The following is a 15,875-nucleotide window of genomic DNA, read 5'->3' on the forward strand; positions in this document are numbered from 1 at the left end:
GAGACACTTCAACATCCATTGCTTTATGACTGCATTATGAATCACAGAGCTTTAATAAGATCAAATAAAGAAGAAGGTTACCTGGGGTTAAAAGAATGACTGACATGGTGATGAGTGAACAAACAACTAGAATCACCAGCAGCGCAATGGCAATTCCCTTCCAGTTCCTCTGCGGAGGGCTGTTACTTCCAAGTTCCTACAGGAATGGAAAAAAATGAAATAAAAGGAAAAGACCACGTTTCTCAAACATACATTTCCAGAACTATTAGCAACAGGAAAATTGCTCTGTGCACGCTCATAATGTGCAGGGGAGGTGATCATGGTCCCTCCCTTCTCCACAGTACACAGAGTCATCCAAAGGTGTGCAACTCTCATGCTTTTTTAATAGATTTTTTTTCTTTTTTTTTAATATATATGTAATTTTGTACCCCTAAGAGACAATCAAATGATCTTATGCAAGCTGTCCAAAATACAACTGGTGTTAAAATGTCCTGAACATAAACTTCAGGACAATATCAACTCGCAGTTTATAAGATAATTACAGAAATGAAATGTAGCAATTTACTGTAATTCCACCTAACATGGTATGGATCATAAAGGTTTAAATACACATCCTTTTTAATGCACACTATTAAACTTATTTGTAATAGAAAGCATTAGCAAAACTGCCTGAGGCTGCAACTATTCCATCTGAAGCTACAAGCTCTTTTTCTCTGTGCAGTAGATCAACTGCAAACTGCTCCCCTATTAGTTATAAAAAAACAACAGTAGCTTATAACAAATGTTAAATGAATGCTTCTGTAAGTACCAGTGCACTTAAGCCTCCATCCTCTGTGCTTACACATTTAACTCCTGCCAGGCACCATTTACATATTTTCAATCCCAGCCATGTATTGCCCACATTCATGGTACAGTTTGAGACCAAACAGCACATAAACAGCTAACAACACAACGACAAAACTAGTGCAATTATTTCTTACAACCCCAACTCTCCCTCACAGAAAACACTATTTTTTCTATCTAGATTTGGCAAGCAGAAATATTTCTCTACCACAATGACACATGCCTTTAGTTACTAATATTTTTATTTAATAAACAATTATTATTATTAATAATAATTAATTATCAATTAATTTTTTTTCTAGGATAAAAGCTTTTATTTTATTTTGTTATAAGTAATTGCTATGGTAGGATTGCAAAAAAAATCCAAAACCCACCTCCTGTTATGTTTTACAAGCTTCCAAAAGCATGGTAAAATTTTTTCACATACACATGATTTCATTTTGTATTTCTGAGTCATAATGAGTGTGAAATGGGTAAGTCTTAACAGACAGTGGCAATTTTCTTGTGCCTTCTTGGCTCACATGCACCACTTCAGCATCACACATCACCCACAGCAGCAATTGTGTCTTTAACTTTTTCATGTTGTTTTTTTAACTCCTTGCCAGTTCATTTCTACCTATAAAAGACATCTTCTCTCCCTGGTCCTCTTTTCCAGAAAATAAAAGGGGAATTGCCCAACACAGGCTCTGAGCAATCCCACGGGGAATTCTCCCAGCAGTCCTCTGCACATCACAGCTCCCAGCCAGGAATGTCCCCACTTCTGCCCACGGGACACATCATGCTGCCCAGCCTTCCTGAGACTGCTCATTTTTGAGATTTTTACTCTCACCAGAGTGGCAGAGCAGCCATTCTGTCTGCTCAGGGCAGCCCCTACCATGGCTTCAGCACTCAGGGGGAAGAAATGGTGTAAACAGGAGCTCCTGGCATCCATCTCCTGTCTCCACCCCATTGCCCCTGCTTCCCAACCACTTTCAAGCCTGCCTGCTTCCCTCATTTCCCTTCCTCCCTTGTGAAATGCTAATTACCACAAACTCTGTGGCCTTAGACACAGGTCTTCAAGGCCTGCATGACTCTTCACCAGCCCTTTGGGGATCCCTAGGGGATGAGCATCACCCAGGTTATGAGCCCCTGGTGGTTCCATCCTCTCTGGACAGCCCTGGCCATGGGACATTGCAGGGATCCACAGCTTTTCCACAGAAATAGAGAATTTCTGCGTCCTGCAGGTGAACTCAGATCCAAGCTATGATTTTCCCTTAAGTAAGAATTATTTTAAAGTGTTACTAGCACAGTCTAGGAAACACAAACTTCTTCTAAGCATCACAGTGTTAGCCTTATTTAAATGACATCTGACAGAGTCCAGTTTAAGACAGGAACTAGAAGCTCACATAACCAAGTGCTGGTCAGAAAACTTTAGTTTCCCTCAGAGCATTGTGAAACCCTATTCCAAAGAACTGACTTAAAATGACAGAAGCTGGACAACTTGATGAATGTGCCAAAGCTTCTAAAAAATGTACCAAGTCCTTATTACTCACAAGGTTCTGCTCTTCAGACATGAATATTGTTCAGTTTCTAAAAATAAAGCTTCATTTTAAATACTTCTGCAAATTTGTGCAAGGAGAATACCAAAGAGATGAATCAAGTACTGAGCATACAAAGCTTACAGTGAGAAAGAAGAGAGTTTCTAGCTAGCTGAAAGTCTGGGGAATGACATAAAAAGGAGGACTTGTCTGAAATTAAGATATTCGGTTTTAATATTTGGATAAAATTACAAGTTGTATCAAATTATTATATTAGAAATTATGAAAGGCCATGATGATGTTTTGATATTGAGTGACAACATTCTTGTAAGACATTTATGAAGTTACTGTATACAAACAATATTAGACAATTGAAATATTATAAATATTGATGAAATATGAAGAAAAATTGAAATGAAATGAAATGAAACATTAGAAAAATTACTATAATGAAGTGAACTCATAGCACAGTCTGCATCGAGGGCATCTCCAATTAACTTTTTTGATGCTAACCAATGCAACTCTTGGGCTGTCACCTACAAAGTTTTAAAACAGTGGAAGCTGCAGTCCTTCAACAATATAATATTTTTAGCCTCGTGCTGCTTTGAAATGGCCATAAGCAAAAGGCAGTTAAAGGGATCTTTGGGCTGTGTAGCAGTGGCAAGGCAGAAGCTGTGATTTCTGAGTGTGACAAGAAGATAGAGCCCTTCAACAGGAAACATCACAGAGAGCCATACAATGAGAAGCTTTTGACAACATGTAGTTTCCCCATAACTATCTGCTAACTGGCACATAACAACCATGCAGACACAGATGGAGATTTAAGGATTTAATCTCCTAAATAGGCTCCTTTATTAATGTGGTTTGAAAAAATACCAGCTCTTGAATATGGTGGTTTATATATAACACTACCTATAATGTTATTATAGATTTTACAGTCTAACTCTAATGAATCAGAAAATGGCTGTGCAAAGAATAATACAATTGCAAGTTTTCTCATTATTTATAGCAGCTTTTTACAAACCATTTAATTGCATTGTTGCCAAAAACAATCCTCAAGTAATACATATTTCTGAAAGTAATTTGTGACTGAATAATACCTTACTAAAACACGACTACAAAGAGAAAAATGAAACTCTTCTTGCACAAAAAAACCCTGTACACCAACATTAGAGGTTCAAATGGTTGCTGCTGCCAAATGCTGGGGGCCACATTTACCAAGAGCCTGCAAGCACTCACCATCAGAGATCTGCATGCAACCAAAGGACAAAGCCTAAAGCTCCTGCTCTGTGATTGTCTCCATCCAGCTTCTGTTGAAAAGACCCCTAAAAGACTGGTCTTAAAAAAGAATGCACCATATGTGTGATACAGCACCACAGAGGCTGCAAATCCTCAACCAAAAGAAAGGCTAAAGTAACCAAAAGAAAGGCTAAAGTAACCAAAAGAAAGGCTAAAGTAGCCAAAAGAAAGGCTAAACCAAAAACCTGCAGGGCCTGGGTGTGGGAGGTAGGACAGGTTGAGGCTCTCAGAGGACAAATGAGTCATTTCAACCCTTCTGCAGCCCTCTGTGCTAAACCCCACTCACCACTGCAAAACGAGGTATTTCAGAGGGAAATGCTGAAAAAAATACATCCAGCAAATATGCAAAGCAAATATAATTCAAATAGGCTGAAGTATCTTTCTCTCTCCTTTTCTAGGCTGTTTTCTAAATATATATAGTCCATCTCCAAACACAGTTCTCAGGCTGATGATGAACTGATTCACTCCAGGCATGAAAATCTTTGAAGCAGCAGCAAGACATGGCTTTGAATACCACAAGCTATGGCACAGAATCATAAACACTTTGGGTGGGAAGGGATCTTAAAGATCAGCTCACTCCTTCCACGAGACCATCTTGCTCAAAGTCCATCCAGACTGGCCTTGAACACTGACAGGAAACACACAGCTTCTCCCAGGAGCCAGTGCCACACCCTCACAGTGAAGAATTTCTTTCTTATATCTGATCTAAGCCTGCCCCTTTCAGTGTAAGGCCATTCTCCCTTGTCCAGTCACTACAAGCCCTGGTAAAAAGTCCCTCTCCAGCTCTCCTGTAACCCCTTCACAAGCTGCTCTAAAGTTTTCACAGAGTTTTCACTACTCCAGGCTGAACAGCCCCACCTGTCCCAGCCTGTCTGTGCAGGAGAGGTGCTCCAGCCCTCTGAGCACCTTTGGGATCTCCTCTGGACTCCTCCAACAGGGCCCACACCCCTCTTACCCTGCAGCCCCAGAGCTGGATGCAGCCCTGCAGGAGGGGTCTCACCAGAGCAGGGTAGAGAGGCAGAGCCCCCTCCCTGCCCTGCTGCCCCAGGGGATGGATGCAGCCCAGGATGCTCTGATCCCTGCCCTGTTGCCCCAGGGGATGGATGCAGCCCAGGATGCTCTGATCCCTGCCCTGCTGCCCCAGGGGATGGATGCAGCCCAGGATGCTCTGATCCCTGCCCTGCTGCCCCAGGGGATGGATGCAGCCCAGGATGCTCTGATCCCTGCCATGCTGCCCCAGGGGATGGATGCAGCCCAGGATGCTCTGATCCCTGCCCTGCTGCCCCAGGGGATGGATGCAGCCCAGGATGCTCTGATCCCTGCCCTGCTGCCCCAGGGGATGGATGCAGCCCAGGATGCTCTGATCCCTGCCCTGCTGCCCCAGGGGATGGATGCAGCCCAGGATGCTGCTGATCTCTGCCCTGTTGCCACAGGGGATGGATGCAGCCCAGGATGCTGCTGATCTCTGCCCTGTTGCCACAGGGGATGGATGCAGCCCAGGATGCTGCTGATCCCTGCCCTGCTGCCCCAGGGGATGGATGCAGCCCAGGATGCTGCTGATCTCTGCAAGTGCACATTGCTGGGTCACACTGAGCTTTTCACTCAGCAGCGCGCCCAAAGTTCTCCTCCTCAGGGCTGCTCTCAATCCATCCTCTGCACAGCCTTTGAGCTTGGAATTGCCACAAGCCACCTGAGGACTCTGCACCTGGCCTTGCTGAACTTGAACACAGGCTCATCTCTCAGGCCTGTCAGGGTGCCATGTGGGACAGTGACAAAAGCCTTGCACAAGTCCATGGCACTCTCTTTGCCCTGATACACCAGTGCTGTAACCCTAGAAGGCTCTAGTCTCATTCAGCAGTTCTGAGCTTTTGTTCTCTTTTTTAAATAAAATAGAGATTCTGACACAGAAATATATAGTTTTAATAGTTAATATAAAACATAGATGTTTTATATTTAGAATAAAAAAACTATGACATTGCCTCCATAATGGTTGTATTACATGAGACTGTAAAAAGAAGACTTTTCACCTTTTATTTCTATTCTATTAGAATAGAAATAAAAACATGAAACTAAATTCAGCTAGATATATTTCAAATAAAAATATTTTTTATCCCTTGACACAAAAATGCAAGCACATATTTTAAGTAGTATTGGGGATATTGATTTGAGAAAAAGAATCACTCAGAATTAAGAGATGTAGTAGAAGAACATACAAAAAACTTTCAAATATTTCCATATTTCTACCTGAACAAACTTCCAACCTTTCTTGTAAGCAATATAACCAGAAAAAAATCACAGCTTCCTTCCTGAAGCTTATTGAGTATCACAGTTTTATTGTTAATCAATGAGGATAAAAAGTCTTTAAGACATCATTTTTCCAGCAAGTGTGTACAACTAAGGTTGTTGTAAGAGAACAGAAGGTCAGAAAACATTGGCATAGCGTGCTGCATTAGTAAGTCAGGTTTCTGAATTATCCTAACAGCACTTTCTGGATTTCTTGGAAAACTCTTTCTGTAAACCACAGCTCAATGTCCACCATGGAAATCATGCCAGAAGCAACAGCAGAATGCCTGGTGGGAGCAGAAATGTGGGAGGGCACTGGCTAAAGCCTGAGGACTCCTGAGTGCCTCTGCCAGGCTTTTCCAGAGGACATTGGGTAGTTAAAATGCAGCATCCCCTTTGGGAGAAGGAGTGAAACCCAGACTTTCATAGACAATTAACCCTGAGAGCTGGCATTTAACAAACCTGCATTTTCTCATGGAGCTCCTGCCCATGCTGCATCAACCCTGCTGATAAATGGTGGCATCACCCAAATGCAGAAAAGATGCATTTCTCTATCATAAAGCTAAGAACAAGAATTCAAGCAGTTTTAAATATTTCTGCTGGGTTCAGCTCAAACTGAATTCAGAGATTCTGCCACAATTTCTGCAGTCCAGAGTGAACTTTACCAAGCTTGTGTGCCTGACAGTCCAGGTCTGCAGATGCACATTGGTGTTTAGCCCTGGACTGTGGTTATTTGGAACACAAAACCCACCAGCACTGAGCTGCAGCAGTGTCTGGTGCTTGCCTGGTCTTGTGTTGAGGCAGGTGAAAGATCTTAGAGGGGCTTGATTTGGGCTGTAGCAGTTTCTGCCAGCATGGCATCTTCTGATGCTCTGAATAAATCATCTGCTTCCTTTTGTCTTTTTTTTCTTTTTTTCTGTCACCAAGACAAAGCCTACAGAGAAAAGCACTAAGGAGAATCACAGCCCCCTCCTTATTTTGGCAAGAATTTCAGGGGCAAAGTGCATTAGAGTAGGAAAAGCAAACATAATTTGCTTTGCAGTAGGAATGAGAATGAGTCTCACTCTGCAGCTCAGATGTAATCACAACAACATCACTTCATTAAACTCTTGCCATTTGCATTCCCCAAACATAAAGAAAAGGTGACAAAAGAAAAAAAAAAGACTAATAATTTCATGTCACATTTCAGGTGTTTTAAAAGACAGACTCAATACACTTATAATGGAAAGATTGCAGTCTTTCCAAAGTCCTTTGTAGAGCTGAGCTTGCAACTGATATTAAGTACTACCTGCCCTGGGTTTGCAGTGTGCCATTTGAAGGGAAATTACCACAGCAAGCCTTCTGATTTTGTGATTAAGTGATTGTGTCCATTCCATTCCAGCTGTTTTCGACTAATCCCATGGCCTAGATAGCAAGAGAGATTAAAAGACAGATCCACAAAGTGGCACAGGATAGTTCTAATCCATTTGCATAAGTACCTATCATTTTCATCCCTCATGTTCCCTTTCCAACCCTCTGTGTTAGAAGATCCTGCTGCTACAGTTCTTGTCTCAATGATTATGGTCACACAATTGCTTTCCCCGGTCAATATCTTTATTCATGAAAACATTGGCACTTCTTTTCAGAGTCACTGTAAAATGCCACTTTCAGAGGAATGCAGGATTTTGTCAGCTCTGTGGATAACTGGCATTTTAAAAAGAGAGCAGCTTGTTAGCAATTACCCTGCTCAGAGCAGGTGCAGGGTTTGGATGTGGGAACAATCTCCCTTCATATTTTTATTTCTTCGGGCTGCTCTGGTAGAGCAAAGCCATCCTTTTGCAGAGCCAAAGTGAAAACAAACCCAGACCAATAGAACTAAAACAAGCCCAAACCCACCCCTCCTCAGGAACAATAAACTAAAACAAATGTGCATATAGAAGTCATTGTGAGAAGTGTTGATCACTCGCACTGGCTGTTAACCTTAAAAAATATTTTGTGCTTTCTTTCAGCTTGATCATTTTTGCTCTAAGCAGAGAGATCTTTTTCTTGGACTTGCAAGTGCCCATTCATGAACTGGATTTTGGTTGTTTGGAGTATTTTGGAACAGCTTTGTCAACACCCTTAGTTCTAACTACTCACAAAAAAAAAGGCTAGAAACATTTATGGAATCTATTTAATGTACTATGGCCAGCATTAAGAATACATTCCACATCTTCCCACTTATTTTGTAGTGTACCTTGTAACACTTACTCAGAGACAATGAGCTAGCTATTACACTAGACAAATAAGTAAAAGCTTAACTTCTAAAGCATTCTGCTGAGACCCTTGTTCAAGGTCTAATCCCAGCAGATGAGTTTAAACCTCAGGTCATTATTCCTGCATGTAATAAATACAAAAGCAGAGATGGGTCAGCACAACTGATCAAAACAGAAGGAAAAATTTGGGGCCATCAGCTAACACAGCAGCATTCAAACAGGGAGGGGGGAAATAAACTATGACAGTTCTCAATAGTAAAGAAACTACAGAGAACATGGGGCAGAGGGAGACTTGAATAAAGTAACAATGGATGACAGAAGAGGGTTTTATCTGAAAAAAAGAGCAATCACAGTGTAGAGAGAAGCTGCAGCAGGCAAGGGAGCTCCTCATGCTTTTGGAAGCTGAGCTGAATGCAAGGCACTTCCATGAAGAGGTGCAATGCCAGCATCAGAGGCAACTTCACCGAGCCTCAGGATTTCAGAGCTGTTATCTGTCGCTAGAGGACACAAAAGAATACACGCTCACACCGTTCTCAAGGTGAAAGAGAAAAAAGGGCTGTTTATTTTCTGACTCTAACATTTATAGTTTTCCAAAAGTGACAGTGGATTGGAGGGTGACAGTGGCACCTCTCCAATGCCACTGGTTAAACCAACAGTCTATCAACTCTCTCTTCTTCTATAAAGGAATGCAAAACAATGAGTTATTTACAGAAAGTGTGTGAGAAAATTCACTACAAGAATGTCAACATCAGAAGGCTTAGAAAATCTTAAAAACCCAGGGTGACAGTTATCCCCTTTCCACCCCGTGCTCACAATCTTTTATAGTTTGTTTCTGACAAAGTTTTGGAAGTAAAAATACTGTACTCTTTCCTTCCAGTCCAGCAGAAACACTTGGAGAGCTGGGGAGAATAACAAAGTTCTGACAAGAGGTGAGGAAGCATCTTGAGATGACAGGAGTATGGAGGGACATGAAAGCTACAGGAAGCCACCTATGGGGATCTCTGCAAGTTCCTGAGGATAGCAGCTAATGAACAGCTGCTTTATTAAATAGGACTCCAACCTCCCCTGCAACTCTCAGCTGCAGACAGAGGGCTGTCCAGAGGAGCCTCACACTCCTTTGGGGGGCTGAGCTCACCAACAGCTCTGCTCTGACTTCAGGTTGTGCTCCTTGTGTCCTCACCAGACCAAAGCCCCAGTGCTCACACCATGCCACATGTTCTTTTCCTCATTCCAGTCTCATCTGGAAGCTAATGAGATTTTTGTCTGATTAGGAAAAGACACCTCTGTATCTTGAAGACTGCCTGTGAGATTACATGGAAATGAAGCAAGCAATTTCTAATGAGCCCATTCACCATTTCTACAGGAAATCAACAATATCTTTGCATAATTAAAGGAAATCCTTGGAAGTATTTCACTAAAGCAAATAAGGCCAAGGACAGAAAAAGATGACAAAGCAGCAGGCATGAACATGATTTTATCCAGGTTACTATGATGTAACACAAGGAGTCTGTATAAACACTGGCACAGCCATTTACGGCCATAAATGTATTTTCACATATTTCTATTGATCCCAAGTTTAATGAAAAGTCACAAGATAGTAAAATATGTCTCCCATTCTTACCACAATCCCCCAAGTAAAATAACATATCTCAAGAAAAAGGGACTTAAAAAATAAATGAATACAGGCTATCCATGTTGCATACCTATAGATTTTTCTACAGATATAACAAAGTTGCTTGCTGGAATTTGCACTTTTCATTGCTCAGAAACAAAGTTATACTTTGCCTGATTGCTTAAAAAAAAAAGGCTTTAAAATGCATTTTTATTTCCGGATACACTGGCAAGGTCCCATAAGAAATGATCTTTAAGACTGACATCAACAATTTCAGCATTAATAAACAGATCTGCTTGACAACACAACACTGCAGTTCACTGAAGGTTAGATAAACAGCAAAGGTTACCAAACTGCAGCAATGTCATAAAGTCACATTCAGATCTGTGCCACGTAATTTTACAATTTAAATTTAACACAGTGCTCCTATTTTTAATGGTAAAAAACTGCACTGGTGCATGACTTTCAAGTAAGTTCACTGTTAGAGCAGAAAGAACAAAATCAACTTTTGGAGCTTCTCACTGTTCAGGTATCTGTACACATGCTTAATTTTATGCCATTTAACAGTCCTGGAGAATGGATCTGACAGAAACTATTTTAGATGAGTGAGATTAAATCAAGATTTATCAAACTATGAAATACATTTGCAAAGGTTATTTTGCAAATTTACATCAGGATTTTTCTATTTGTTTTCAGATTTACATATAAATTACATGCAAATAAAACAAGTAGTTTAAATCCAAATGTGCCTTAATAAGACTGTGCACATACATATGTACACATGCACATATCACTGAATATATACAGAGATAAATATTATTGAAGTCAACATTCCAATAAACAAATAAAAATGTTAATTAACCAAGGAGTGCCAGTAGCAGAAAAGGGAACACAAACACAACCTCTGTGCTTAGAGGTATCTAAAGCAGTAGAAAGTTACATGAGTTTCCCAAGCTCAGGTGAGAATGGGAAACCAGCCACTCTTTATGTAAATATTTGTCAACAAAAATGTAGCAAGCAAAATTACTCAGTCAGTATCACTGGACTCCAATTGGAAATTTATCATTTCATTTTTCCCAGTCTGCTTCACCATTACATTACCTGTTTTTCCAGGAAATGGAATTCTATTTAAAGCACTAAAATACTATGATTCTATGATCAAAAATGAAGATATGTTTTTTTTTTCCTGCACTTTTTTTAAGATAAAAAGACCAGAGAGGTGATCAGGAAATTGGTAGATGCAAAACATTATGCTACATTATATAGAGTTAATACATATATATAATGACCAGAGCAGAGACAAGATCACATTTTACTTTAAAACAGTGTAAGTTCTCACAGGACTGAGCACATCACATTTTGCCAACACTCATACACACATCCAGAGTTTATAAAAAAGCATTTATAGAAAGACAATGGGTCACAAAATCATCTCTTTACATATATTCCACTCAATTAAAAAGCAAATTTAGTACTAGGAGGAAAAAAACATCAGGAATTTCTTGGCTGTTTTACCAGATTCATTGATTTTTTCAGTATACTTCCAGATAATGTAAAAATCCAGCTTTTCTTTCCCTGCAAAGTCATTTGACCTAATGGCCAAACCTATCTGCATAAAACACCTCAAAGGCCCTTTATCCATTATGTTTCTTTGGGAAATGTGAGCCACCCAAAAAGAGTCAAGGTGCTCCTATTGGCAAACTTTTCCAGATGCTGCTTTTTACAGAAAAGCAAAGAAATGCACAGATCCACTAAGGACTGCTCTAGCAAAGCCTGGACATTCTAAGGAACAACTCAAATGAGCCTTTGATTGTAATATAATAAATATAATAATTGCAATTATATAACAATTTATTATAATAAACTGTAATATTATAATAATGCCAAGAAAAGCAGTGATGTTGTCAAGCACTCCCTGTATGCTTTAATATTTTTACTAATAAAGGTGAGAGCATATCACTGTCTTAGAAATTCTGGCAGAAATCCATCCAAACTAGGAGTTTTGACTCAGAGAAAGACATGAATGGCACCTTTCATTTTCCCCAGAGTAATGTCTTCTTTCTGTCTGATTCCAATGACAAATAAAGCAAGGATGAGCTCTTTAAAACACATAATATCTTTTTTTTGGGGGGGGGTTTCTTGCCATTTAAAATTTAGAAGAGTTATAATTAGAGTTCTGATAAACAGAGATAGAAGAGAAAGTTCTTACCAATGCAGAAGTGGGTACCTGCCTTTGGCAGAGTTGTTACAATAAACATGTAATGATTCATGATTTCATGCAATGATTTCATCATTGAATGACAAATTCCAAGCAGCCCTGTCACTGCATTTTCCATTAATGCTCTGGAAGATCATTTGTTGTCTACAGATCCAGCACTCACAACAGGCACTCAGCTCAAAACCTCTCCTTGCCTCTGAGCTTTAATATAAGAGCCAAATAATTCCTTCAGATCCATTTCAACAGCTCCTACTGAAATGTCTGGAAGCAAATATTTGACTCAAATGAAGGTGTTGGGCTATGAGACAGGCTGTAACACCATGGCTTTTTTTTATACTACAGGCCTTAAATAAAATGGATTCTTATGACACTCCATGGTTCCCCAGATGAATAATTTTAAAAGTATCAACCTTCATTTCCTTTTTCTAAATACTTGCTTAGTTTTTAACAAGAATGAATAAACCTGTTCAGTGTGTACTCAAAAAAAAGCTGCTAGAAGTCAAAATCCAGACCTATATGGCCAACTAAACTGAATAATTTCATTAATAAGCTAAAAAAGGAATTTTCCCAGATTTGTGCCATGCAAAAATGAGTTCACAGGTAATCTTGAATGTTCATAAAATAGAAACCACTTTCAAAGTAAAAACAGGAGGAAAAAAAAAAAACCAAAACAAATTAAAGCAAATAAACCACCCACGGAACAGAAGTCTGGATTTTATCACAGATAAGTGACAGTGATTAACAAATGTATTTTCAAACTGATGGAAACTTGCCAAGAGTTTGGGTTTCAGCTAATTTACACAAAGGGAGCTGTAAAAAAAGTGTTGGTGTAGTTAATACCTGACTTTTGCAGGAGAATTTCTTTCTTCACATTTTGTGTTGATTTGATCCCTGTGGGGTTTCTTCCTGTTTTCTGCAGCTCACAGCACCGTATGCTCCTTATTCCCCCCCGAGTAACTGAATAATCTTTTACATCCCTGTCTCCTCTGTGTAAACAACTTATGAAATTTTCTGGAAGCAGCTACGTTACAACTCCTGAGACTGCAACTTTAGCCAGCTCTAGCTAAAATTTTAGGCTCTAGCCTAAAATTTTGAGGAATATTTAAATTAAAACTAGCAAAGCTCCTTGCAGCTGAGCTGACACACACCAAGTGGCAAAGCCAGCAGCTGGCTGCAAGCTGCTCCTGTGATTTCTGGCTAAAGTAGCCCTTGGAGGAAACAGCTCCTCAATCACAGGATGTGGAGATGTGCAGCCAAATCCCTGTGGCTCTCTGCTGGGCACAGGGTACTGAAAATAAAATAAAAAAAAATAACAAAACAGCACTAAAGTAGTTCTTCTGCAGCACCTTGAGTGGGAAAACAAAGCCCAGCGACTGCACTCCATCCTTTCTGACTTCTGCACCTACTCAATCAGAATACACGAAAAAAAAAACAAAACCCAACCAAACAAAACCAAAACTTCAAGAGCAAAACAAACCAGAAGTGGCTCTGACAAAGCTGACTCGGACCCAAGCTGGCCTGATGGACCAGCTGGTGGAAAATCTGGTGTTTCCTCACCTCTGCCCCCAGTGTTCCTGCTCATCACAAGCCTTACAAATCATTCCATGACACTCTTAGCAACAGAGGACCCCAAAGCATTTTTCTGTGCATGCTCTGCTCACCCAGACTTGATTGGAGGTTAATGGGGACAATTACAGGGTTTTTTTTAAATTTTGTCATGAAAACTAACATCAGTAAAAAGCTCAGCTTCTAAAATCCAATCAGTCCTATTTGATGATGGAGCACTATTTCCATTAGTGCTTTCTAGAGAAGCCTTTGAGAGCAAAAACCATCACTTTTCACATATTTGAAAGTGAAATAAAAGTATTCATCTTATCAGTTCACAAAGACTACCTGTCTACAAGAGAATATTCTGCAAAACAACATAATGCTTTAATTACATGGTGTTTCAGCACCACGCAGCAAGAGAAATTGAAGCAATACATCTTATAGGAAAAGAATTTGAAGGTTCTAATCCAGTACAACAGCTACATATCTACATTGTTAAAATTGTCCTTAATTAAAATGCATCAAAATGGTCACTTATGTACCACAGTTGGAATGTAGAAAATGTTCTTCTGACCTAGGAAAAAAAGTTTTGGTAGTAATTGTTCAATTATTTCCCCTAGAAGGGGAGTACGCATGCATATTCTATTTATACCTCATACTGTGCACAGGATTTTGCAAAAGAAAAGTCTGACATTTTGACTTGATAATGTTATTACCTGTGTAATTTTATTCTGAGCATTTGGGAGGAGTGTTTGCTTCTTACTACAAGCACAAAGCTGGATTGTTTTTTAAGAATGGAAAAATGAATAAAAATAGCAGACATCTGAAAACATCCAAGAGGATAATGAAGAGTTTTGCAATGCACAACTGCAACAACAGCAATTGTATACATCAACTTCTGAAACAAGAAGCTACTAAAAATATACAAAGTAATTCTTCTGGGTGCCCTTACCGAAGTGGGAATCAAAAACTGCAGTTTATCCAAAAGCTGTCTCATTACCACTCACTATCTACCCCCAAGTGTACCACCCCTCTCTGAATATATCTGCATCAGTAGCCAACACACCACAAGGCACTGCAGCAAGAATGTTTTATTTTCTGGTTTTTATGCACTCCCTGTGGTGTTTAGTTGCATATTTAGGTAACCCTGCAAGTGAGCAACGAAAGAAACCCTTGGTGCTTTTGTCAATAATTTATTTAAAAGCTGCAACTTCAAATATTTAAGCATACCAAGCAAGAAAAGAGCATAAGCTGGTAAAAAGAAATGAGACCCATTCCGATTCTTCCAGCCACTCAGTAATTACTGCATTAATGTGAAGGTTACAAAGAAAAGAAAAACATATTACTGAGATGACAAGTGGAGCTATTGTTGCAGGACAGAGGAGAAGAATTTCATCAATGCCTCAAGTACAGCCACTTGGTGAGGAAGGGCCCACAAGCAATCCTTGGCAGCTCCCTTCAGGAGCATGCACATCTCCCAAGCCCTCTACTCGTGTTTCAAATTGAGGGTGCAATTGGGGTGCTCTGGCTGCAGCCAGGCTGATTTGCAGCCTTCACTGGTAATTAGGCAGGAGAGTGGAAGAAGCCATCAGGACAATGCATTGTGCCTTAAATGTAGTTTCTGAGACCCTTGTCAGATAGGAGTGGAGAGGCATGAGGAAAAGTGGAAATTCACTCAGCTCAAACAGCACAAGTAACCATGAACAGCTCTACCTCCCCTGTGATCCCTTCCTTTTGTTCTTATGGAAAAAAAAAAAAAATTATAATAAGGCCACTCTCATCTCAGAGGGGAATATCTTCATGACCCACACCTGTCCTGATGCCTGTACCTGAGCAGCCAGGCAATGACACCCAACCAAGGGCAGATCTAGGTGCTGCCAGGTGGCACCAACACATAAACGTGGATCTAAAGAAATAATGACACACTTTCAATTATAGATCTGATTTTCAATCATACACCTTTTATGGGTCACTGTCTTCTGAGATTACAACAGTAATTTCCACACCTGAAAATTAGACTGATAATCACAGGATGGGTAAAACTTCATGAAGTCCTTTATCAGTTATAGGTGGCTCTAAACCTGACTGCTGTTTAATGTACCAGGTGACAGACATGATCCAAGGTCAAAGGAGAATAAAATACATGGAGTATGGAAAATTTCCATCCCAGAAGCACCATGATTATCTAAAAATGAAGAAAGGCCAAATGTCACTATGTAGTCCGTTTCAACTTTTTTTATTCTTATTTACGAGTTTCTCATCTTAATTGTCAGATTTCTGTCCACATCTATATCCAAATTGGTACCATGGTTTTCTTATAC

The 15,875-nt window shown here is 39.9% G+C and overlaps 1 protein-coding gene across 2 annotated transcripts in view; it reads right to left on the minus strand.

Annotated features, from left to right (window-relative positions):
* The window catches only part of DPP10 (dipeptidyl peptidase like 10), a 437,210-nt gene that overhangs the window by 196,967 nt on the left and 224,368 nt on the right, over positions 1–15,875 (minus strand). For both annotated transcript variants that reach the window (XM_036386652.2, XM_036386651.2), the window contains exon 2: positions 82–196. In XM_036386652.2, coding sequence (XP_036242545.1) covers positions 82–196 — 115 coding nt within the window. The remainder of the gene's footprint in view (positions 1–81; positions 197–15,875) is intronic.

Source organism: Molothrus ater, chromosome 7 (assembly GCF_012460135.2).
Source record: "Molothrus ater isolate BHLD 08-10-18 breed brown headed cowbird chromosome 7, BPBGC_Mater_1.1, whole genome shotgun sequence".
In the NCBI taxonomy this organism is placed as follows: domain Eukaryota; kingdom Metazoa; phylum Chordata; class Aves; order Passeriformes; family Icteridae; genus Molothrus; species Molothrus ater.